Source organism: Solanum lycopersicum, chromosome 1 (genome assembly GCF_036512215.1).
Source record: "Solanum lycopersicum chromosome 1, SLM_r2.1".
NCBI classification, from domain to species: Eukaryota; Viridiplantae; Streptophyta; class Magnoliopsida; order Solanales; family Solanaceae; genus Solanum; species Solanum lycopersicum.
Genome location: NC_090800.1, coordinates 86,262,649 through 86,288,038, shown reverse-complemented (window position 1 = coordinate 86,288,038; position 25,390 = coordinate 86,262,649). Strand labels below are relative to the sequence as shown.

Sequence of the window (25,390 nt, the reverse complement as noted above, 5' to 3'; positions counted from 1 at the left end):
TAAAATATATATGCAATGTCAGATTAATTTGGTCTAGTATTGACTTTTCTTTGAAGTAAAATCAAATCAATCCAAGTATAATTGATTTTTTTAATATCAAACCAAGTCAAATCAAATTATTAGTCTAATTTTTTCTCATTTAACTCGATTAACGGTTTGATCAAAAAAATTCTATTTTATATACCGATGTAATGAAACAGTACCATTGTGAAATGGACTCGAAATCACAATTGATATTAAAAGTAGAGTGTGCATCGATCGATTAGGTTTTGCACTATTCGGTTTGAATTTTTTGATTTTTGATTTTGTAAAAGAGTAACTCAATTCGATCCAAAATAGATTTGGTTTGATTTGATTTTCTTCTATTCGGTTAAGCTTTTTTGGTTTGATTATTCGACTATGTTAATAATTTATCACATAACTAAAAGTAATAATATTTAATCCCTTAAATATACTTTTTAATATAAATCATAAGTAAAACTTGAAACGCAATACTTATAAATATACCTATTAAACATAAAATGTAAATGTAACCAACATGAAAGGCAATAACCAAAAAGGACCAAAAGTGGTTAACTCCAACTTAATTCTAAACGAAAAAAATAAAATAAAATAAAATAATAATAATAATAATAATATATATATATAAAGAAAAAAAATTAGTTTTTCTTGATTTCTCGATTTCTATTTTTTAAAACCCGAAACTAAATTACAAAATCAAATAAAGTAATTTATTAATCCAAAAAATCAATTCGAAAGAATAAAAAGATAATCCAAATAAAAATTCGATTTGATTTGGTTTTGGTTATTCAATTTAATCCAAATAGTGCATACCCCTAATGAAAGTCACCAATATCCGCCTATTCTTTTCTTTTCCTTTTCTAAATTATATTTGGGCTCGGATCTATTTTATTTAATGAAAATGGGCTACTAAATAAATCCGCACATATATATACCAAAAAAAGACTTGAGCGGCTCGAAAATGGTCAGACTAGGTGAATACAAACGAACCCTAAATGATAGGGTTTTATGATTTTGTGCTCTCCGCCACTTCTTCTCCCTGTTCTCATCTCCTCTATGGAAATTTTCTCTTTTGTGCTCTAGAACCGTGACTTCCTTCTCCCTCGATTTTAGGTGATCAACATTTTCTACCCGATGTTGATTGACATCTTGATACACTGATTTACCATAATAATAAATAGAGTCAATGGTAACTCCGCCGTGGGAAGAGCCGCTTCCTTCTTGCTTGATAGGGGGGCTTCCATTCACCAGCGCAAACTAAAAGTGCTCTCCGAACCGTGCTGGATAGTCACCCATCACACGGCTCTCAAACCCAACCTGTGGTGGGTCCCGGGAGTTGATGAGATCAGCTTTCAAAGGTTCATTTTTTAGCCCTTGCTTCTTTATTTTTTTCGTTTCTAAATTGGTTCTTCTTTCTTATTTGAATGTGTACTAAAAATTATTAAATATTGAGAAAAAATTTATGAAAATGGAATAAACTTAATATTGAGATTTATACGTAAAATCAAATTAATTTAGAATTGATGGAATAAACTTAATTCTATATTATTACAATATTGCATTTAAATAGTAAAATGCACTAGGTTGATGCATCAATTTCAAGATGCAAATAGGGTAGAAAATCCTAAAACTTCCGTTAGCATTACGGGTGAAAGATAATTTAGAATCTCTTGTTATACTCATCCCTCAAATTTGGAACCTTCGATACATGAGATAGCAGCAGTTCTTTGGTCAATTAATAAGCCGACCCAAATAATATTGTGTGACAAATGATTGATCTCTGGGCTCCACTTTGGTATTTCATAGCCCTTGCTACTCATGTGTTACAATCAATTCCATTATACCTTCTTTCAGCTATCAAGATTCATCGAAAGGGTTTTCGAACACTACATGGAGTAACAAAGACATTATTTAGCAAGTTATGGTGGAGATTTAGAGTTTCAACTGATCCATTGTGGAATAAATATTGCAAGAAACAACATCCAGTTATAGCTAGGGCGAGAGGTGTTTCACATGTATGAAAAAAGATGGTAGAGATGAGGGTAGAACAGGAGATAAGGTGGCAAATTAAGTCTAAAACTCTAGTTTTTGGTACGATATTTGGACAAGAAAATGAGCGTGTTTTATCTAACCAATGATATGAATGACGCTAAGGAAGAAATAGAGTTACAAATGTGTATGAACAATCAAGAAAATGAGCGTTTTATCTAACCAATGATATGAAGGAAGAAATAGAGTTACAAATGTGTATCAACAACGGATAATGAGATAAAGAAAAGCTATGTGAGTTGGTGCGAGAAGAGGTAGTGATTCAAACAATCAAAAGTATAAAGGTGAATGTGAGATAAGATGAAGTTGATCAGCCATGGTGGATATTTTTAATGCTAGTGAAATTTTTTCGATCAAGTCAACTTTTGAAATAGTAATGCATCAACAAGTACTGGTAGCTGTGCATCGATTGGTGAAAATAAATATATATGGATAATACTGCCTTGTGAATGGAATGAAATAATACACATTTTGAAGAATTATAAGTCACAGATTCACTCGAAGACAGTGAGATGACTACTACCGAAGCAAGAATAGATAAAGTGCAATACAAATGGTGCAAGTAGGGTAACCCTGGAGAAAGCGCATACGCCTTTTGCATAAGAAATAACAATGAGGATTTGATTAAAGCTGAAGCGGGATGTATAGACATTACCACTAGTATGGAGACAGAAACGGATGTTGTGATAATGGCGCGGAGAAAGTGTAGGGAGTTACAATTACAAAATATAATTTTGGAGACTGATTCGATCAATTTAAGAAATTTTATTGTGAAAGATTGACAGATACCTTGGAAGCTCAGCGATCAGATAGAGGAGATAAGGCTACACACAAGTGATTTACGGTGTATAATTAAACATATTTTCAGGGAAGACAATCAGGTAGCAGACAAACTTGCGAGCATAACATTGGATCAACAGAGCCCAATAAGCGTGAGCAGTTTTACACAACTACCTCGTGATTGCAGAATCTTGGTCAACATCAATAAAGCGCATATGATTTAAAGCTGTCAATATGGGCTAAGCTCGTTGGACTGGCCTGGCCTAACTCAGGATTTAATAGGGGTGACTAAGATTCTTTTAGCCAATTTAAGAATAGAATTTTTTAACCCGACCTGAATAAGGGACCGAAGAAATTTCTAAATCAAAGTAAACATGTAAACCCATATACACAAACTCATTTTGTTAAAGCAGCCAAAAAACACCCCGAATCTTCAGCTACACACAAGCAAAATTAATCAAATCAAAATGCATAAACATTAACAAATACACAACTCGGAACGATCCAGAAACAAACTCACCAGTGAATCTTCGAATTAGTCAAATCGCACATTGTTTTCACCATCAAAGAAGATAAAAAGTAAGATCTGAACTGTAGTTGAAGCAACAAATAAACCTAGGGTTTTCAAAACAAAAAAACGATCGATGAAATGGTGGAGAAAAAGGTAAAGGAAAAACTGAGAACAAAATGTATACTACTGTGTGTTAGAGCGAGAGAAAGAGAGAGGTGAGTGAATTTGAAATTAAAAAGAGGAAAGTGATAGTGAAGAGACAACAAGCAAATTAGTATTGTTTGACCAAATTTAATTAGTATACAATACATATTAATAAGAGAATTTGCTTGTTATGTAATAGTGAGAACGTTGTCTCTTCACTCTCACGTTCCTCTTTTAATTTCAAATTCATTCACCTCTCTCTTTATCTCTCTCATACACACACAGTAGCATATATTTTTCTCTCAGTTCTTCCTTTACCTTTTTCTCCACCATCTCATCAATCAATTTTTTTTTGTTTTGGAAACCCTAGGTTTGTTTATTGTTTCAACTACAGTTCAGATTTTACTTTTTATGTTCTTTGATAGTGGAAAAAGTGTGCGATTTGATTAATTTGAAAATTCACCGGTGAGTTTGTTTCTGGATTGTTTCGAGTTGTGTATTTGTTAAGTGTTTGTGCATTTTGATTAGGTTAATTTTGCTTGTGTTTAGCTCGAGATTCTGTGTGTTTTTCGCTGCTTTAACAAAATGTTTTTACATATATGGGTTTACATGTTTACTTTGATGTAGAATTTAATTGTGATGTGGATTTTATAGGGGTGGGCTGATTTGTGGGTCTTGAGGACAATCTAACAAGAAGTAACATTAACATTATGTAATATTATTTTGTCAATAGCAAACATTTAGCCCATATACTTGTTGGTTGGACCGATCGTTTTCTAGACCACATCAAAATGGGCTAGCTCGGTCTGACCTGTAAAATGTCAAAGCATGTATGGATTAACTCGGATGAGATAGGCTAGCCCAATTGACAGCTCTAGCAGATATCAAACATTGAGAATAAAGAAAGGGAGGATAAACATCGACATTCATTAATAAAAAGGGAGGGATACCACAGTTTGAGAGATCACATAAAAGTCATTTACATCGATATATTCAGTCAACATCAGATTTTCCTAAGCTTTGTCAGCTTACAAAAAGAAGTCACCAGCCAAAGGGATTGGTTTGTGCATTTGGTATAAATTCCCCAGCATCTTTTGGACAACGTTACCTCTACATCAACAAGAGAAAGAAGATGAGAGGTATCTATTGGAATGAGGAGATAAAGTAGGAAATAGCTTACCTTTGTGAGCTGCTGAGTTTTGCTTTGAGTTGTTTTTGTTGGTTATTTTTGTGGTTCAGTCTGTACAACTTTATTTGGAAATAAAAAGGCCTCTGGCCTAAATTTAACCAAAATAAAATAAAATATAGTAATAATACAAAAATAGGAATTCAAACAACTGCAATAACGCCTCAACCTTAAATTAGTTGGGTTTTACGTATAAATCCTTAATATCAATTTTATTTCATCTTCATCAATATTTTTTTTATGAGACAAACTTGAGATATTGGTGATTTTTTATATCGATTATGATTTTCGCCTTTTTTGTCCATTCCACAATCATGAAACTCTATCAACCACATAAATATTGGATAATCAAGTTCACCAAAAACTTAAGAAAATGAAAAGTAATCACTTGATACCTTTCCTCCTCGAAGATATTGAACTTAGGGTGTGTTTGGTATGGAGAAAAATAATTTATGGAAAATGTTTTTTAATTTTTCATGTTTGGTTGGCTTATATGTTGGAAAATGTTTTCCAATCAACTCATTTTCCTCAAATTTTAGGAAAATGACTTTCCTTCAAAAATAAAGAAATACATTTTTCAAAACTCTATTTCATCCTATAATTTTTTTTACTTACTCTGCCCATACGCTGTACCCGATCCTCTCAATTCAAAAAAAAATTAAAAAAATTCTTTTTCTTTAAATTTCAAATCTATTTTTTATCCTTACCACCAACCCCCTCCTTCCCGCGCCCCCCCCCCCCCCCACACACACACACACAAAACCACCAACAAAAACCAAAAAAAAAGTTGCTTTTTAAAATATTTCAAAATTATTTTTAAAAAAAAGATAAATTACGCCATTCCCTCTCAACAAGGCCACCCTCTAACCCGCACCCTGTCAATTTGTTTTATAAAACGAAAATTGAAAAATATTTTTTTATTTCTTTTCATTTTTTACCCCCCCCCCTACCCTGCCACCCCACCCAGGCCATCCCCATCAATTTTTTAAAAAAAAATATTTTTGAAAAATATTTTCAATTTAAAGTTTTTCATTTTTGCACCACCTTACCCCAGCACCACCTCCCACTCGAGCTACCCTGTCAATTTTATTATTTTTTCAAAAAGAAAAAAGGTTTTTTTTGAAACGGTCATGAAGTCTTATCCTAGTTTGAATGTTGAAGTCGAATCCTAGATCAATTATCTTAAAGAGTATTTTTTTAATCTCAAATAAAAAATAAAAGATATTTTCTAAAAAAAAAATTTGTTCACCAAACCAAGCGCACACTTAATCACCGTGATTTTTATCCAGTAATTGACAGTCGGTCGCCCTTTGGGTGCCTGTAAATTTTCCTGATATTACATGTAACTTTTGTTCAAACCAAAACAATACAAATAAACTCGTGAACTTTTCATTTCAAAAGGCTTTGTTGTCTGAAAATATGAACATCAGCGTAGAAGAGAGTATTTTCAAAATGCATGCGACCTCAAAAACGCCATAGCAAGAATTGTTTATGCTCGCTCAGTTCCTTCAGGTATACGCATCACCAGGCAATGAAAAGTTCCTTGCACCACATATTTAATTTACATAATATCAAAGGGAAATGAAAAGAAGAAGAAAACGTCAATTGCCCATCAAATTACTAGTTTTTAGAAATTTTCATACCGTGACCATATTCTTCAAACTAGCAATGATGCAGAAAGATTTGGAGACTTAAATTAGCAATGAACAATCGGAGAGGCTACACTCCAAGCCATGGTTACAATCAGTTCATTGAGAAAGTTCTGGAGACTAGCTTATCAAACATGAGATTGACGAAATTCAACTGCCTAACTACTATGGTGTACCAAAATGGAATTTCTATCTCACATTTTAGACCTTTTCAAACTAAATTACGAGCCTCTGGCAGATTACTCCAGACTAAACTATCTTCGCAATTGATTCATGGCCAACGGCGATCACTTTTTTGAAGTTTTGAAACCTCCGAATCCCATCATAGCTGCAACATCAGGGTCTATTTCAGGTTCCTCTTCTGAGACCTTCTCTTTCTGGATATCAATACAGATCATCAAAGTAACCATCAACAAAACTTTGATAGAGTAAGCACTGCCGTAGAAAGGGAGAGAGGGGAAGAGATAACGAATAAGTATATGACCAAAATCTGACTCATGATATCAGTACCATAATCTCCAGTCTAATGTCCAAAAGTAAGCTTCACAGAACTACAAACCTTCTTCTCTTTCTTCTTTTCTCGACGTAAACGTTTCCTTTCTTCCTCTTCCTGCTGCTGTTTCAACATTCGCTCATCAAAATCTACAAGCAAAATGAAAGATGGTCATAGCAGTTCAATATGTGCATGCTAGTCCTTATACCTAAGGAAGCAGCTGTGCAATTACTTTTTAATCGGTGACAAACTAAAATGTGATACAGAGGAAAAAGGAAAACCATATCAATCTTCGCTATCACTACATATAAGGTACATACTCAACCTATAAAAATTAAAAGCATTAACCGTTCACTAAGCTGAGGCTTATTATCAATTCCTCTTTTTTTCCAGTTAGATTTCTACCTTGCACAGTAAAGCTTCCTGGATCTTTGCGCTTCTTAAGCGATTCAAATCGTTGTTGGACCTGAGAATCAAGAAATTTGAAGTTATTAAAGGAAAAAAATTGGAGCCAGATATGTTTATCATCTAGAGTCTAAAATAATAAGCAAGGATACTCTGAATCATTCATTGTGCCTATTTATAGCACAACCGTTCACTATTAGATCTTTATTTCGAATTAATACTTCAGAAATTAGTTGGATTCAGCTAAGAAATGGATATCTCACAAGTAAAATTAACTTACCTACCACACAAGACAGTCAAGTCCTTCAGTGATATTGACATTTTCCAAACAAATTTCAACTTAGTCAAATCCTTCATACTTCCCAACACGCTCTATTAGGGGTTTAATTTACTGATATTACTGAATAAATATTTTTTACACAATCAATGTAATTTAACCAGTTATAACAAGTCCTTTAACCTATTTCCATGTTACCATATTCAGGCTTGCTATAAATAGTTACATGATGTTGTAGGTCAACTTCTCCTAGTGATAAAGAAGTTAAACTCTTTAAGAATGAACACAGGATTATCTATAGGTATTCCAGAGTAAAGGGAAGGCAGAAACCCATAAAAAGAAAGAAGCAAGCCTGCAAAAAAGATCATTAAGTTGTGCCAGAGAACCCATTCGCTGGCCCAAATTATTTATGTATCCAAAACCATAATATAACCATGTTATACGCAAAGACAAGTAACTCCAGAATACAATGCAGATTCTCAAATCTATTGCCTTCTCAAGAAAAAACAATTGCAGACTCAAATTTTCCAAAGGCATGGACAATTTATTCTTTCAAGGGACCATCTCACCATCTCATCCTTACGGAACTAAGCAAATCTACAAACTTGAAAACACGTATCCCTTCAAGAGAGATAGAGTTTCACTAGAAAAAACGAAATTCTATAATCTGTCTTTACAACAAATTGACTGGACATCAGTCACAATGAAGAAAGAATATACCTAGAAATCCTACCTCAATCCCTTTTTTTCATTTCTCAATATCCTAATATTAGTCCAGATATTTCCTTCAGTTATAGCGGGGAGAAATCAACATTTTAAAAAACAAAGTTGACACTCACCCCAAACTCGCCTTTGGGTGAGGCAGCACTAAATGCCCTGAACAACCATGTGAGCGTTGCATCTCTTGAGGCTAATGCTCAATTCATGGGGCATCAGGTCCCATGCACGCTTTATACTGTATGCCCATTTATACCCTGGATTATCACCCTGATGCCCATGTCAGTTTATGTTTCAATTCTCTTTTTTTCTACAATTTGTAAATATGGTACTTTACAATTAAGAATTCGGTAAACTGTACTGTTATTATTATGCACAAATATTATAATATCAAGGTAGTTAAACCAGCTTCTGAGAAAAGTTTGTTTTGGGTTATACACACTTTTAAATTACTTTTATATTCTTTCACAATTTATCTATTTTTAATTTAACTTTTGTTCTTAAGAACTGAAACTATGATAGGTCTATTCCTAGTGAATGATATTGTTACTTATCAATACAGAATAGAAACAATACTTCCTTGCCAATACATTATATTCAGCCCACCTGCTCTAGAGAGGATCTCTCCACCCGCATAGACATACCCAAAGCTCGTTGATCTGGAAAAAAAACATGCATCAATACGAATAAAACAATTGAAGCAGTTTTGAGCAAGAAAAAAGGCCAACAGGGGTGAAGTACAGCAACAAGTAAGAAGGTTATAGGTATCAAAATGACATACGCTTCTTCCCGTTGATATGGTCCAAGTAGTTTGCAGAATCCTTCACTACACATTCACATACTGGGCAATAGTATCCAGCCTGCATGGAAACAAATTATTTCATTTATATCTAACAAGAGATAATACTGTACCTTAACAAAGAAACAGAAAATATTAGTGACCACTAAGCAAGAAAAAGGTGGCTTAAGTACGATATGCACAACAAGTTGTAACACAAGTGTTTTCCTTTTATCAAGAAAAAAGTTTCTTATCTCTGAGAGCATATATTGAAAAAATATCTAGGGTCCAAATATGACCCGACTACATCTGATTGACAACAAACGATCCGTTAATCCTATATCTGGACCATGTCCTTGCTGCTTGACAACAAGAAGTTGAACTATAATAAATACAGAAGAAAGAAAATTGCATCACTGCAATTAGGAATTAACAAGTAAATAAGAACAGTGGAAAATACCTGCTGACTTAATGGTGCAATTGGAGTAACCACCTGCCAGAAATGAATAACACACAAATGAGAAATTGATGGATACATTGAGAATAGATAAGAAGCACGTGCTGACATTGAATTATTTCAACAAGTTGAATTCAGGAACTACAAGAAAAAGATATGCACAAGCAATAACATTCAAGACACCAGGGGAAAAGAAGAAGCAACAGAGAGGAGATCCAAAGCATGAAAATATATCCTCTTTTGCTCTTCCAATTTGGAGAACAGGGATGGGTTTCGTGAAGATTAATTGGGGGGGGGGGGGGGGGGGGGATCTTCTACATGTTTAGCCTAATGTTTAGGGTTCTCGGAGATAGCCATGTATACAGTTGTGACGCATTTGTTTTCTGTTAATTCTATAAAAATTTGACCTAGCGAAAGAGGAACTATAAAGGCAACCAAACTAAAGAAATTATGTAAAAACATATCCCTTATAAGGAAACCTAATCTCCATATGTCACATTATCAACAGACGATATTCTAAATTGTGTCAATCACAACAGATATCCAAGTCCATATAATTCAGTTTCACTAAAATAGGATGCAGATAAAAAAAACATAGAAGACTTGATAAAGAGCCTTTTTAGATTGGCTTATTTTAACTGTTTTCAAGCCAAAACAGCTTTTAAACACTTCTGAAGTGTTACGGTAAGTTAAAAAAAGTGCTTATAAGCACTTAGTTTTAGCTAAAATGGTAAAAAAATAAGTCAAAAGCCATAAGTTGGAAGTTCTAACTTAATGGCTTCCAACTTATGGCTTTTGGCTTATAAGCCAGAAGCCAAAAGCCAATCCAAACAGGTTTCAAAACCTAAAATGCCTCAAGTGTCAAACTACAAAAGTTCCTAAAATGTTCAACATGTATGGTCTGCATGTTGAGATTATTTTGAGTGCCACTTCCAAAGAGGTATCCATTGGGGGACAAGTATATTTTAGTTCCATAGATTAAGGGTTTCATGCATTCATATACTTCCAGAGAGGCGGTGATTTATCACCTACATAATGTATAACCCCTTCTGAAACATCATATCCTGTAGACATGCTTTACGAGAGGCAATCCACCCAGCACATGCTACTTACGAGGATCTCTAGTTTCTCATAACACTGGCCAAGGCCAAGTGACCCAAATTTTGTTCCTGTCATCAGTTTTGGACTACATTGTATAATATGTCTTCACTGTGAATATTTCAGTTTTATATGCAATCCAAATATACTCCACCAGATTATTTGTCTTCTTCCTGGTTCCCAATCATCAACATTAAGGAGTCAATCAGTTCCCCAGCATTGACAGACCTTGTTATTTCCTAACCATTATTCCTCCTACAATGAGCACTGGTATTGTCAAGATAAAGGAGAAAGTCATAGAACACGAGAATTCCTCCTCCAGAGTAGTATGCCCTATTTAAACATCTAGCAACCCTATTGTCTTCATCTCATTCCCCACCTACAAGTTTATATGTTACTGAAACTTGTGCCACAGTCCTCTAATATATTTCCAAGACACACACAAGAGGAGAAGAGTACATTTATTATTATAGCAGTCTTGTATGCAATATTTGGAATTAATAACCTTTCTCCAAGACAGTGGGACTAGACATTACAGCTTATAGTCCATTACAAACAAGAAAGAGTTAAGCTTTGGCTGATGGTTTGCAAATAATAAAAACTTCTTCATCACACTAGAGGCTACATAATTCAAATGAAATTTAAATGACAAAAAGCACCACAAAATCTCAAAGTTTGAACAGAAAGTCACAGTCAATGCAATTAAAAGAGCTGAGAACTCATATAAACTTCTTTTAATGTCATACATGTTCCTCTCTCTCGCACATACAATTTAGAAAAAGGAAAAAAGAAAGTCAACTTGAACTGATAGTTGAAACAATAATGAGTGCAATATGAAAGAAAAGAAATTGTAGCAAACCTGAGTCTTTCCTAACCGAGATTCGAGGTCCACTTGATAATCTCTTGGTTTCAAGGGCTTCCTCTGCACTGGAGGTCCTTTTGCTGCACAAAAAATGATGATATTTTCAATGATGTAAACTCTAGGTTTCAACTTTCAGCTCTACGGATACAACACTAAGCAAAGCACCAGTCGATCCATCGCCAATTCCATCTACATCCTACACTAATTGGCGTCAGCTATACCAATCAAATATCATATACTAACTACACCTCCATTCATACTAGTTGGGACTTGGGGTCAACCATATCAATCTTCCATATTCATCCTACACTGTTTTTGGCACATTCCATTACTCCAGTAAAGGATATCATCTGTAACATTCAGGTCTGTGCCAAACTAAAAAAGACAACTACACAAAATCAATCAATATAAACAATCCAAGAAAAAGATTCTCCGAATATGCATGTTAGTCTTACACTTTGATTTCCGACCATCAGCCTCCTGCACCAAATTGCAAATCAACCATGTCAATTAACAAGTAAATAACTAAAAATGAAGGGAAAATGGAAGATAATTTATGATTAAAAAACCTCTTCATCGCGTTCACGAGCACGCTGCAAAATCTCTTCTCTGTCGAACTTTTTTCGAGAAGTATTATCAACTCCAACAACCTGCATTCCGCCATTAAAGATGCCAAGCTCTTATATCAATAAAACTAGACCAGTAAACAAAAACACAAAGTGAAAGAGGGATAAAGAGAAGAACAGTGGTACATGATTGCTGGATTGATCCATTGCTTGGGGAATTGGACCAGTTGCTGGGACCGCTAGTTGAGAACAACTTGTGGAATCGACAGAGAATTACAAGGCCCGACCACGAAAATGAATGAAGAATTGTAAAAACCCTAGGTTCGATTTTGTGTTCAACAAAGAAGACGAATCAATTTTCAGGGAGGAAACGCGAAGAGGGTTTTGGTTCGTTTTCAAATAAGATAGCTCAGATGTGGATAAACCGACGGGTGTTTGGTCTAGTGGTATGATTCTCGCTTCGGGTGCGAGAGGTCGTGAGTTCGATTCTCGCAACACCCCTTTGCTCTTTTGTCATTGTCTGCTTTACGCTAGAATTCACTCGTTGTCGTTGCAGGTTGAAGAAGCCCGATTATACAAGGATTGATTATTTCCTCTTTGAGCCTCGTAATTTAATTTTGGATTAAATTGAAAAATCAAATTTTAATTTTAATTTGACTGATTTATTGAATTTTTAGTTTAATTTTGGATTTATAATTTACTTTGTTTGATTTGATTTCGTTTTCAATTTGGAAAAATGAAAATCGAAAAAACTGATTTTTATATATGTGTGTATTTAGAATTAAGTTGAATTCATATGATTTTATATATGATTTAGTTTATTTTCTTATGTTTGGATATCTATAGTTGATATACTTTCAAGTATTGTGTTTTACATTATACTTGTGATTTATATTAAAAAGTAAATTGATGAAATTCAATATTATATATATATATATATATATATATATATTGTAATTTTTTTTTAAATTGAAAATATAACTTTGTTATATTTTTTATTATTGATATAACTGAATTAATCAAATTGAAAAAACTCAAATCAAAAAAAAGAAAAATCAAACTAAATCAAATTTATTTTGGCTTGGATTGGATTACATTTCTTCAAAATTAAAAATCGAAAACCCAAATCGAATAGAACAAAACTAAACCAAAAAAACGAATGCACACCCATTGCTTGTTGTATGGATTGTTTCTAAGTGTTGTATTATTAACGTAATTTAAAAGTTTTTTCTTTAAATTATAGGATCTTACTCAATTATCACCATAGCTTAAATTTGTATGCTCATTTTCAGCGATTGTCGACTAGTCGTACTTTGTATGAAGTCCATGTAGATAAATGTTTCTTAGCATTGACAAATCACAATTATTTGGGGGAAAGGGTCAAATATGCCCCTAATTTTTGTAAAAATGTATAAAATATATCCTCCGTTTGAAGTATGACTCATTTGTGCCCTCGTCGTCCAACTTGTCGCTCACATATGCCCTTGTAGACATTAGATGTTTTGCTGTTAATAACCAACTTCTTTTTCTTTTCTTTGAATAACAAATGTATTATCAATCAATAAAATTTTATATTATATATTCTTTGTAATATGTATTAAAACTATATCGTAAATGTATTAAAAGTGATGAAGTGAAATAAATTAATATTAATTATAAATATTTCTTATATTTATTTAAGTTTCTTAATTAGTATTACACTAATTTGACTGTTTGGCATATTTAACGAAGTGGAGTGTCATTCGTCAAAACATATTGTTTGGCATATGTGAGTCCCAGTTGTCATCAACGTGTCATCGTCTTATTTGTTCGAACATGTCATAGAGACATTAACAAAATGGAGTCTCATTCGTCAAAACTCAAAACATAATATCTTTGTTTTCTTGCTTCTTTCCGGATTTTGATTGTCAATTTTCGTAATCATATTTTCCTCCTTTGTTTGTGTGCTCAGTTACCAATAAAATTAAATCTCTTAAATTTGTATTTAAATATTAACTATGTTACCCAATCAATATTATACAAATTATTTCACAAGGCTTTAAGAATAATTTAAAGTAATAATTAAATTTTGTGATTGATTCCTAGATCAATATTTATACTGTAGATCAATTAAATTTGAATTCACACTAAAAAGTTATTCAATATATTTAAATTTGTACTAGAAAGTCCTTCAATGCACTGGAGCTCAACTGAATGCGTATAAATGAAATGCTCCTTAACAAAAATGTCTCCTCTATATCCAAAATGATTGAAATGCAAATAGGTAAAACGTTTCTTAATAAAAATGTCTCTACATCCAAAACGACTGTAATACGAAACCTTTAATTAAATTTAAAAATAAAATAATACTTATTTCTCCACATAATTGTTAATATTTTATATATTACTCCAGTAACAACTTTTTTTATATTCATTCTTATCACTATTCTATCCAAAAAAAAAAAAAGACTATTACTAAAAGTTGCTTGTATATTACGAAATACTCCATTGGAAAAGCTCAGGTTAAGTAAACTTTGCACTCTTTATAAAAAATTTTATTAATTAATATTTTATTTTAAATTTAAATATAAGTAATTAAAATATTAAAAATAAAATATAATTTTTTTTCTTTGTGTATTAATATGGATAAATAAAGATGAATATATATATTTGGTACGGTAAATAAGTAAAAATAAATAAAAATAGTATTTAATATCTTTTACAAATAATATATGAGAAAAGAAAAACATATAACAAAACGTTTTCTATAAATACTAAACGAACGGAGCCATTTCTCAATTTATTGTTTGTTTGTTTCTTTTTTCTCCTCTTTTTGAAAATAATATAACTCACAATAACAAGAATAGGAGCTAGTAAAAATGGGGAGATCACAGATCTGTAGTGCTTTAGCAATTTTAGCTTTGTTCTTCTTCTCTTCAGCTTTGGCAGATGATGTCGTTGTTTTGACCGAAGAAAACTTCGACAAGGAGATCGGTCAAGATCGCGCTGCTCTCGTTGAGTTCTACGCTCCTTGGTTCGTACATATCTGTGAAACTTTTTTTTTTTTTACCGATTTTGCGGCTATATTATCTTATTTTTGATTTAGAAAATTTTGAATTTTGATGGATGCACTGGATTGTGAATGCTTAATCTGTTCATTGTGTGATTCGGTAATTAGATCTGTGATATTCTTGATCTTAGATAGTGTGATCTGGATTTGATTTGAATTAGCCAAGATGTAGTTATTGCTTTGTAATTAATCGATTGATTAATTTGTTAGTTTGCTAGAGTTGTTTTAGTTCATTTGATTGTCAGTGTGTTATGCACAGCTGCAAATTGATTTAAGTTTCTTGTTTCTTGAGGTTTTTAGACGTTAGAGTTTCCGATTATTGGATATAATGACGTGTTATGTGCTATCGTGATTCTAGATACTAATACTGCAGAATCTTGAGCCTAAACTAATATATCAGGAGTGTTTATGGGATTGATTTGAGTGTAGGGTTATATGGGTGCAAATCTTGCATATGTGTGTAGTTCTTGTTTTTTTTAATTACTGAGATGTGTGAGTGCTAAATATGTAAGGTTGCTGCGAGATCGAATATTTCTAGGTTGTGATGTGGACTAATTGGGTTCATATATTGGCCATGGGCAGGTGTGGGCACTGTAAAAAGCTTGCTCCTGAGTATGAAAAGCTTGGTGCAAGTTTCAAGAAAGCAAAGTCTGTTTTGATCGGAAAGGTTAGTTCTTCTGAATATGTAATGTCCTTTCAGTTTTTCATTGTGCTTGAATCATATATAATGGAGCTCTTTCTGTGGCTGAGGCCGTAAAATTTTTCCCTCTTTTTGTGTTTCTTTCCTCAGTGTATCATACTTCTATTTCCTTAAAGAAACTGCCGAATTCCTCCTATGTTTACTACTCACTCATTTTGGTTAGCGGAGAAGTTTGAGAAATTTAACCAAGTAGACTGTTGTGATTTGTGATTGATTCAGTTGGTTATTTCGTTTTATCTGATGAGAATGCAGTCAAGCAAAATAAAAAAGAATAGGAAAGGAAAAAAGAAGTGTATAACTGTGTAATCCTGTTTCTCCCATAAGAGAAGGTTATGTTATTGGTTTCGTTTGGTGGTGTAGTTTGGGTTAAGTTCCTTTGGATAGTGATAAACTGATTATTTGGTTTGACAAATTTAGTTGGATTGGATGGAACACTGGGTTCATTTATTTCTTTACCTGTATTAGCTAGCAAATGCATTTTTTATTTGTAATTCAATTTGTTTCACCTAATTTAATGGAAATTTTCTTCCTTTTATTTTAAGCTCGTAGAATAGTGTGCTGCATGACATATCTGAGGGCTCAACATAGCTGTTGCAATAGGCAACAGTTGCGTAGAAATCATCCATCAGTTATTGCTTGCGATATACCATTGGTTAGAGGTTGAGCTGAAAATTACCTGCAACTATTGGTTTCCTTCTATTAAAATCTTAACCTATTTCCCAGCATTTTCATTTTCGTTTCTCTGAAAAGCCAATCATGATGAAAATGGAAATTTTACCAAATGGTAGCATTCAGTTCTCTTCGTTGCCTTTTTTTTAATTTTATTTTGACAAATACTTTCAAGTCTTTTTTCAGTTAATTTTTATCTGTTTTTCAATTTTTGTTTTGTTAAGTTTGTGATGGTTCTAATAAACAATTCTCTGTAGATTGATTGTGATGAACATAAGAGTGTTTGCAGCAAATATGGGGTTCAAGGTTACCCCACTATCCAATGGTTTCCAAAGGGATCACTGGAGCCAAAAAAGTATGTTAATTAATTCTTGCATACTTACAAATCAGTTTTTGATTGTTTTTTTCTTTGCGACTCTTTTGCCCTACTTCTTACCATTTATTTTATTGCAGATACGAAGGTGCACGATCTGCTGAAGCCCTTGCCGAGTACGTGAACAGCGAAGCAGGTATTAAACTTGCCTTTGCAGCTTGAGTTTTTACCAGTTTAATGAGTTGGCTGATTGTGTATATAAGTATGTGGTGGCTTTTATTGTATTTTTGGATTCCAAATTCAGGATATGATATCCCACTACTTGTGTTGACATTCTGTCATGGATCTATCTGAGCTTTTATGCCTTGTGTTGTAACAATGGTTGAATGTTGTAATCCATATCTGAAATTATGTTCCCTTCCTTTTAAAAGTCATCCATATCTTGAATCTCCCTGCTCTGGTAGTACGAGTGTGGGTTGCAACTTGGGTTGGGGAAATAACATTGTGAAATCTTTAAGATGGTTGAAGAAATATATTGACTCCTTTATATTTGTAGTCTTATTCTCTCTCCATCCTCTGCATGTAGTAAAGCTCACTTCGTTAACCTCCTTTTCCTTAAGGTCAGCTTCCTTGAACCATATCTGTTTATTTACTTCTCGAGGATTATACTATTTATCCAAGAGCATCGAGTACTTAGGATAGTCATGTTCTCTGTAACAGTGATCTGTCCATCACTTTCTGTTAGTTCAGAAATGGAGAGGGGAAGGTGGAGTTAACTGGTGAGATGTTCTCAGGATGTGACAGACAGCTGTACAGTTTGCTCCATATGGTCAACACCAATTTACCTAGAAGATGCTTAGGGGATTCCCAAAATCTGTTTGAGACTCCCTTCTGAATGGTTTATTTTCCTTTATTTAGATAATGGGTTTTGACGTGTAACCTTCAAGTATAAACTTTGGTTTCTCTTGTTAAAGTGTGAGGCGAGAATGGGGTTTCGAAGTTGCGTGTTATACTTCAGAATTGTGTTTACTGCTTATAACTTAAGTTTCATTGGTGATACACACACACACAATAAAGCTCTGAGTTATTATAGAAGGGAAGGATGTGTGATACTCTATTAACTTAAAATTTCATATTGCTATGTTGAACTTCCGGGAAAAACATCTCTGTTTTTTTAAAAATTGTGGTGTATCATTTCTTCTAAACTTCTATCACGAGGAAATTTAAATGTTACCTAATTTTGTGATCTTGCCTCTTGTTACTCGAACATTTTTCGTTTTTTTTTGTGCTTAGTGTAACTTGAAGATAAATTTGGAAGTGGACAAGTGCTATTGTCTTCTGTTTTTTCAATCCTATGGGATTCAGCATCCTTTTTTTAATTGATATTACTTGTTGATTGTGAGGAGGATGATAAAGTGGTACTTTAATTTTGAAAAAAAAAAAATGGTCAAGGCAAATATCTCCAGACCTTCAAATGAATTATATTTGATATGCAGTTCTGACACTTCTATCATCCTATTTTAGGGACTAATGTGAAGATTGCTTCTATCCCGTCTAGCGTTGTGGTGCTATCTTCAGATAACTTTGATGAAATTGTGCTAGATGAGACCAAGGATGTGTTGGTTGAATTTTATGCACCATGGTAAAATTTTATGATTATCTGCTTGGGAATAAGCAAATCTTTAATAGACAAGAGGTGCCACGAGTTCAATATAGTTCTGAGTTCAGTGAGCCAAGGGTCATCTTTTCTCCATCTACATCTCTGATTTATGCTTTACTTTGTGTAGGTGTGGTCATTGCAAAAGCCTTGCTCCTGTAAGTGCATTAACGTCTTATGTTGAAACCTCTAATAGCTAAGTTACTATGTGAAGAGATCTGAATTCATATCTGTTTATGAATGCAGATTTACGAAAAGGTAGCTACAGCGTTCAGGCAAGAGGAAGATGTTATTATTGCGAACCTTGATGCCGATAATCACAAGGATCTTGCAGAGAAGTAAGTTATACTTGTTATCTAATGTCACAATGCACTCCTTAAAATGCATATTTTGCACCAGCTTATTGAAATGTCAAAGCCGTCAAATTCTTGTCAGGACTCCTCAATCATCAATCCCTCCCTAATGTGTTTGCTTCTATAAACTTATAGAATAACTTCATGAATCTTCCATCCCATGCAAATTCTTCAAGATACTCCAACTACCTGGCCCCTCATTATATTTTCATTAGAACAATAATTTGTGTCTAATGTTAGCATGTAATCATAACCATCACTTACTTCAAGAGGAGTATATTGGGGAGGCAACAATGTAGGCTTTATTTCTGGGTGTGACATAGATGATAGACAATAGATATCAGGAAATATGAGTTGGTGTTGGGTGACCCTGTCAGCATCTGGCTGGGGAAAGAAAATATGGCTATTCAATAGCATACATCTAATAATTCTTACGCCACAGTCCATCTAGTAGTGTAGTTGACTTACAAAAACTGATTAACTAAGGAATATAAAGAGAGGTGATGAGACAAAGTCATTGCATTTTATCTTTTTCAAAGTTAATTGTGTTTTTCTTTTTTCCTCTAAAAGGGTAGGATTCGTCCATTCCTCATTTATCAATTCCAAAGTATGTTGGCTGTGGAAATAGTTTGTCCCGGACTTCACATTCCAAAGAAATACAGGATATATGCTTCTCTGTTCTGAATTTACCCTTTTCTGTTACTGTTTTGGGGCCTCTGTCCAGCTAAACAAAGTCCTCCTTAACATTCTATCTCGATCTCTGTTGAACTCATGTACATTCTTGCATGCTCATTTGTCATAATAATTTAAAGTTTTGCTAACCAGGTATGGTGTAAGTGGCTATCCCACACTGAAATTCTTCCCCAAGGGAAACAAAGCTGGTGAGGATTATGATGGTGGCCGAGATGCAGATGACTTTGTGAACTTCATCAATGAGAAGTGTGGAACTAGCCGTGATTCAAAAGGACAATTTACTTCAAAGGTTAGTCAACAGCTGAATAAAGTGATAAATTAAAACATTATAACATTATTTTGTCCTTGCCTTTTAACTTTCCTTTGTACCCATGACAATAGGCGGGTATTGTCGAATCACTGGATACATTAGTGAAGGAGTTCGTCGGTGCCACAAACGAGGAAAAAAAAGCTGTATTTAGCAAGATGGAAGATGAAGCTGGAAAACTGAAGGGTTCTGCTGCAAGGTAAGATTGCATTGAAATGTATATCCGTCATAGAACACCTTATATTTTTTGAGGTGTAGCATGGTTCTGATTATATTGTTATGTTACTTGAGTAGCAAAGCAAGCAGGAAGAACTGATGTTCTGCACCTGAATTCGTCTTTGCTGAGAATTTGTGTTTGCGCCTTCTTCTCAAGTCCTTTCTATATTGTCTTTCAAGGTATGGCAAGATTTACCTAAAGGCTGCCAAGAGTTCCATGGAAAAAGGAGCTGATTACGCCAACAATGAGATTCAGCGATTAGAGCGCATGCTTGCCAAGGTATAACTGAACTTTCCTTTTCTGGACCTTCTTCTTATCCATGTGCAGCAGCTATCCCCCTCTGCTCTATCTCTGGTTTCCTATGTCCCACACACTCGTGGCACAATTCCTATTTCCTGTCAATAATCCACCTGCTAGGTGAAAAAGGTGATGAATTACTAATGCGGATGAATTATGGAACATAAATTGCAACATTACTATGCTAATTATGTCCAATTGAAATTTAATAAAAATAATATGCTGATAAAAGACTTCCAGTAATCTACTGATGTTAAGTTTCGTACTGTTTTGTTAGATAATTTCCAGTACTTACCTACTTGGAGGAAACTTTGAAGTTCCTGCTTTTAACTGTTGACAGAAGTTGACTTCTCTTTTGTATGTTTGATTCTACAGTCAATCAGCCCCACTAAGGCGGATGAGTTCACCCTCAAGAAGAACATTTTGGCGACGTTTGCATAAGTCCTTGCTAGTGTTGCAGCTTGTGATTATACTGCCTGGCTTGGTATCACGTGAGTTTTGCCTTAGGTCGAGAATTGCATTATCTGGTTAATCTTCTGTTGTACTTTTTTGTACTGAGAAGTATTGGACACCACAGATCTATTTAGGCATTTTGTTTAGGCCAGTAGCTATATCAGCTTAGACTTTATGTCAGTTATGATTATCAGCTTCTTTTGAACAAGTAATTAGTAAAGTATTATCATCACGGCACTTTTATCTTCCAACTTTGGCCGCGTTAAACTAGATTTCATCCCCACATTATGATGCTTTATAAGCCCTAAATGGTCACTCACTGTCTGCATCATTGTGTTGTTTGTTATTGTTTTTGGTTTGAGAGGGGCTTGCATGGGTGGCATAGCTCGTGAGAATTCTTATTGTAGATCCAAACTTGCCCGAGATTGAGGCATAGTAGGAGTAATAAAATACTAAGGGTTCTGACTTCAGAGTGGGGTCTTCCTGCACCTTTTCTTGTTTCTGCACTATGATATGCAGAAAACAAAACTCTATCATCATTATGATTCTAGTGTGGGGAGGGTTGTCATATAGCATATACAATGTGCAGTAAAGATGTTTTTTTCCATGCACTAAACATTCCTCGGTTTAAATTAATTTCTGCGACTATAATACTTATTTGTTCAATTCTCATCCCCATTTCTCCAAAAACAAAAAAGATTGAGAACTTCAAAAGAAATAGACACTTTCCATTGGTAACATTTCTCTTTTGTTTCCCTATCACTACCCTTATGAGTTATGATCTTCCCTACTGTCTGCATAACAATCGAATAAACAAACTGGCTAAATAGATTCTCTAAATCAGAGGATTTATTGATGTGCTCTAAACTGGACTTCAACATGATTCTCTGTTTGCTTCGAATATCTGCAGATTCAAAGTTTTTAGACTAGTAGTATACAGGAGATACTTGTAGACCTCCGAATACAAGTAAACACTGTTGCTTTAATTGGTTCATCTATTTCAAATCGATGATTTTTCTGTTGGTTGGCATTGGGCAATTACTTTCTACTTCAGATTGAGGTAAGTTAAGAGTTTCTAGCCTTTGATTCGAATATGTTTTCATAATTAATGGCATTAAAGGAAATGGGGTAAGAGGGCATCATATAGGTGATAGGACGAGCATTCATGCGGTTTCACTCCAATTTTATTTTTATTTTTTGAAGAATTACTGCCAGCGCAGTGATTTTATTAAGAAAATTTTATTTTTTGATCGACGGGAATAGAAATACGGAAAAATATTGTTGCTGATGGGGCAGTGATTTGTCCGTTTTGGTACTAACAGAACTAGTGCTGTGCCTTGTGCATTTTGAAAGAAAAAAAATGGCTCTTTTGGTTCCCAAGCCAACTTATTCACCATGTATTTCTCTTTCCCAACACCATGCCAGTTGACAAGACAAGTTTCACTCACTGAACTTTGGACAACTGAAAACTGAAGTGAAATAAGCCCAAAAGTCTTGAGCTGAGATTGGGACTTGTTCCAATATCTCAACTTGACCCAGTGAAATCAATTCTTTATCAGCAATTTCGTGTTTAGAGGAGTAATTTCTTAAAGTAATGATATCAAAAAATTAAAGTAATCTACTAATTTATGGAACTACTCTACCACGGCGTCTGGAATGATAATTGATTTAGTCGAAGTCTGGATATGGTATAAAAGAATCAAAGTTAAAGAGTACTATTCACTTCATTAATCATCTAATTTTTATTGCGTAATTAACAGTAAGTTAAAGCCCGCGAGAATTTTTATTTTTCATTTTTTTAAAAAAAAGTAGCCAACAAAAATTGTATATTTTTTTTTTAGTACTAGTCGACAAGTTCCACTAATTGGGGCCAGATCACTTTTCGTACTTCTCAGTTTCATGTGAGTTTTCACTATGCACCATATAGGCTGCAACCGCACATAAAATAGTATATGGTTTCACTATTGCTTCATTGTATTATATAGTCCTTCCAAGGATAACAAAATATTGATGTGAGAATTAAAGTTTATTTCCACCACATGCATATATGCAAACCATTTCCTTGTTATATAAATATAAGCGTTTTATTTGCGAAAAATCCAATTTTTTATTTTTACACAAACTTCTTCTATTTATTTTGTAACTGGTCAAGATATTATTTATTTACAGAATCAAACTTAAATAGCAAAATGTATGCGCACCTTTATTTTGGCCTCATAGAGAAATGAAGCTATTAAATTTAGACTATAAGTTACATTGATAGAGTTTTGTGTTTGGTATAACATCATATGTAGAAATTTGTTTACCTTCTTCATTTATCTTTGTGCATCGAAAGAAATCTTTAGTCAATTTTTTTGATGCTTCAGATATGAAGAATTTGATTAATCGATTTGAGAAAAATTGTTAAAACAAAACCTCCTCTTTATCTTTCTTCCGATTCGACTCCAATTGGTGCACATGTTTGAAACTCAAAAATTTTTCCCTTTCCAACTTAAATATCAGGTCTTTTGCGTCCTTATCACTAAAACATAGCCCCCAAGCAACTTGTTTCATTTAAAATATATATATATATATATTTCCTTCTTTGTTGATTGAATTTCGTAAATTTAGAACAAAACAAGAATTAAATAGGACGATTCAATAACGCAATAAAATTGTAGGCCCTTTCTGCCAGATTTTTCCAGCTAATTTCTGGTCACTTACTCAGTCGAACAAATTAAAAGATCAGTTAAAAACCTAAGTAAAACTGGCACTTCCTTCTGAAGCATAAAATCTATCAAAAGGTAATTTCCAGATTTTATATACCTTATTTTCTTCAAGAAACAAGAACCAAGAATAACTCTTTTTTTCATGTTAGTCTTACTTTTATTTTAGTTCGTTTAAAAATGAACGACTCTTTAACTTCTACTTTTCACCTTACGTGTTCTGGAAACAAGATTCAAAAGTTTTATTTACTTTCCTTTAATTTAAGTGTCATACTAAAATCAGACAAATAAATTGACACGAAGGGAATATATTTATCATCAAAGGACTTGCATTAACATCTAACTAGAACATAGAAAGGGTAACTAACGAGGGTTATGAAGGAATGAGTAATGACAAGTACTCATCAATTCTTAATCAGAGGCCTCGGACCCAAATCCCTATGATTATGGAGTTGTCTTTGTTATTTAGGGACTGCTTTACCTTAATGTGAGATTTCTCGATGTAAATCTGAATTTAGTGGGACTCTAATGTAGATACTAGATACCGAGTGGAAAAAAATAAAAAGTATATCAGGTGATTTTATTAATTGATCATATATACTATAGTTCAGCTATGTCTCTATCCATATAATTTCAAGATTTAAGACAAGTATGGGGTGTTTGGTTTTCTAATGGTCCCCAAAATAGTTTGTTTATTATCTTCATACAAAGGGTACTATTGTAGAATCATGATTAGTGTTATATCCCAATTCCCAGGGACCATATGTAACAATAATATGACAAGTACTATGCTCCAACAATTATATATATCATCTCTATTTCACTGACATATAGATAACACAAGGATAAGATTTTTGAGTAGATTTTTCTACTTCTTTTTGAACTATTGATGGGCAATTATGAAACTGATATATAACATCAGATTCCCTCAAATGTAAATTTGGGTTCAAGTAAACCATTGTTATTGGAACAAACAAATGGAAAATAGTACTCACTGAGCTGGAACTAACAACTTTATTAGAAAATAGTGACTATTACACGGAATTAGGGTGGTAAAATTAAATTCAATCAGCCCAACACGACTCATTTTAGTCAGGTTTGGGTTTATTATTGACCCGCTCGTCTGTTATCTCAATCCACAACAAACAAAGCCAGTCTTAGTAATATTAGGCTGGTTAGATTATGATCCGTTACTTGACCCATTTTGATCCAAACAAATTTGGGTTGAGTTGGGTCTTGAAACGTCTTGATCAATTTTGATCCGTCCAAATTTAACTTAATCCACCCCCGCAAAGAACACTACATAAGGATGCCTATCTAAGCGTCTATCCAAAAATATGCAAAGTAAATTAGCGGTAAATCAACTAGATTTGTAAGTGATGAGTCAGGATTTTTACTAAAGGATTATAACGTAACGTATGTTATTTTGACAACAGAGGCCATGTTAGTATGTTGCTTAATGTGAAACTACTTTACGTCAACATCTAGGTACAAAGAGACCCCATGAGAATTGAGTTAACAAAGCTTCACTATTATTTTTTATTTTCATCCAGATCTGCTTTGTCCATATTTCAGGGCTATAGTCTATAATATAAAATATTCCAAGAAGATGAGACAAAAAGCTGCTCCTTCAACACCTTTTCAACATCACTTTAGTAGATGCAAAAAGGAAAAACAAACCCAACCTTAGGCCATTATACATCACTTTTTAGTGGTGTTTTTTAAATAGTTCTTCTTTTAGGTTATATATTTATTATAGTATATAAAGAGAAGTGGTATTAGAGACCGTTTGTGCATATTTAGATTAATTTCATTAGGACTTTTTAATTGTTTAGATCAACTAAAATTTGGACAAATCAAAAAGAAGTTATTTAGTGTTTTAATCTTAGTTGAAATTTGAATTTGGGGTGTTCGACGTAAAAGCGTGAGAGATTGATTATGAATAGTTTCAATAATAATTTAGACAAAATATGATACATTTTCA

At 33.5% G+C, this 25,390-nt stretch overlaps 2 protein-coding genes, 2 long non-coding RNA genes and 1 other non-coding gene across 6 annotated transcripts; 3 read left to right on the top strand and 2 right to left on the bottom strand.

The window, feature by feature from the left end:
* Positions 1-902: 902 nt before the first annotated feature.
* LOC138338130 (uncharacterized) lies at positions 903-2,601 on the top strand. Its single transcript, XR_011211475.1, has 2 exons — positions 903-1,379; positions 1,876-2,601. It is a non-coding gene; the product is annotated as an uncharacterized lncRNA (long non-coding RNA).
* Positions 979-3,858, bottom strand: LOC138338129 (uncharacterized). The gene is made up of 2 exons (XR_011211474.1): positions 3,371-3,858; positions 979-1,907 (listed from the first exon to the last, which is right to left on the bottom strand). It is a non-coding gene; the product is annotated as an uncharacterized lncRNA (long non-coding RNA).
* Positions 3,859-6,280: 2,422 nt separating this feature from the next.
* Positions 6,281-12,617, bottom strand: LOC101244419 (zinc finger matrin-type protein 2). Of its 2 annotated transcripts, none has more exons than NM_001321452.1 (10): positions 12,180-12,507; positions 11,997-12,077; positions 11,883-11,907; positions 11,425-11,507; positions 9,471-9,503; positions 9,014-9,092; positions 8,839-8,891; positions 7,239-7,299; positions 6,900-6,982; positions 6,281-6,717 (listed from the first exon to the last, which is right to left on the bottom strand). In NM_001321452.1, exons 1-10 carry the CDS (start codon positions 12,198-12,200, stop codon positions 6,628-6,630), a joined length of 609 nt encoding a protein of 202 aa, NP_001308381.1. In that variant the 5' UTR covers positions 12,201-12,507; the 3' UTR covers positions 6,281-6,627. The 2 variants fall into 2 exon arrangements, with proteins under 2 accessions (NP_001308381.1, XP_010313439.1); XM_010315137.4 differs by having other exon boundaries at positions 6,297-6,775; positions 12,180-12,617.
* On the top strand, positions 12,423-12,494 carry TRNAP-CGG (transfer RNA proline (anticodon CGG)). Its single transcript has one exon. It is a non-coding gene; the product is annotated as a tRNA-Pro (tRNA).
* Positions 12,618-14,769: 2,152 nt separating the features above from the next.
* Positions 14,770-20,933, top strand: LOC101244123 (protein disulfide-isomerase like 2-1). Its single transcript, NM_001317793.1, has 11 exons — positions 14,770-15,006; positions 15,625-15,709; positions 16,669-16,766; positions 16,865-16,920; positions 18,249-18,366; positions 18,512-18,539; positions 18,628-18,719; positions 19,560-19,716; positions 19,809-19,933; positions 20,131-20,230; positions 20,624-20,933. Exons 1-11 carry the CDS (start codon positions 14,852-14,854, stop codon positions 20,687-20,689), a joined length of 1,080 nt encoding a protein of 359 aa, NP_001304722.1. The 5' UTR covers positions 14,770-14,851; the 3' UTR covers positions 20,690-20,933.
* Positions 20,934-25,390: the final 4,457 nt, after the last annotated feature.

Bases quoted from the DNA above. Each gene is read 5' to 3' on its own strand.
- LOC101244419 (NM_001321452.1), bottom strand. From the start codon at position 12,200: ATGGATCAATCCAGCAATCAT. The intron at 11,508-11,882 runs GTAAGACTAACA...TTTTTTGTGCAG, and splicing joins TGATGGTCGGAAATCAAAGT to CAAAAGGACCTCCAGTGCAG. The intron at 6,983-7,238 runs GTAGAAATCTAA...TTTTGCTTGTAG, and splicing joins AGGAAGCTTTACTGTGCAAG to ATTTTGATGAGCGAATGTTG.
- LOC101244123 (NM_001317793.1), top strand. From the start codon at position 14,852: ATGGGGAGATCACAGATCTGTAGTGCTTTAGCAATTTTAGCTTTGTTC. The intron at 15,710-16,668 runs GTTAGTTCTTCT...AATTCTCTGTAG, and splicing joins AGTCTGTTTTGATCGGAAAG to ATTGATTGTGATGAACATAA. The intron at 16,767-16,864 runs GTATGTTAATTA...ATTTTATTGCAG, and splicing joins GGATCACTGGAGCCAAAAAA to ATACGAAGGTGCACGATCTG.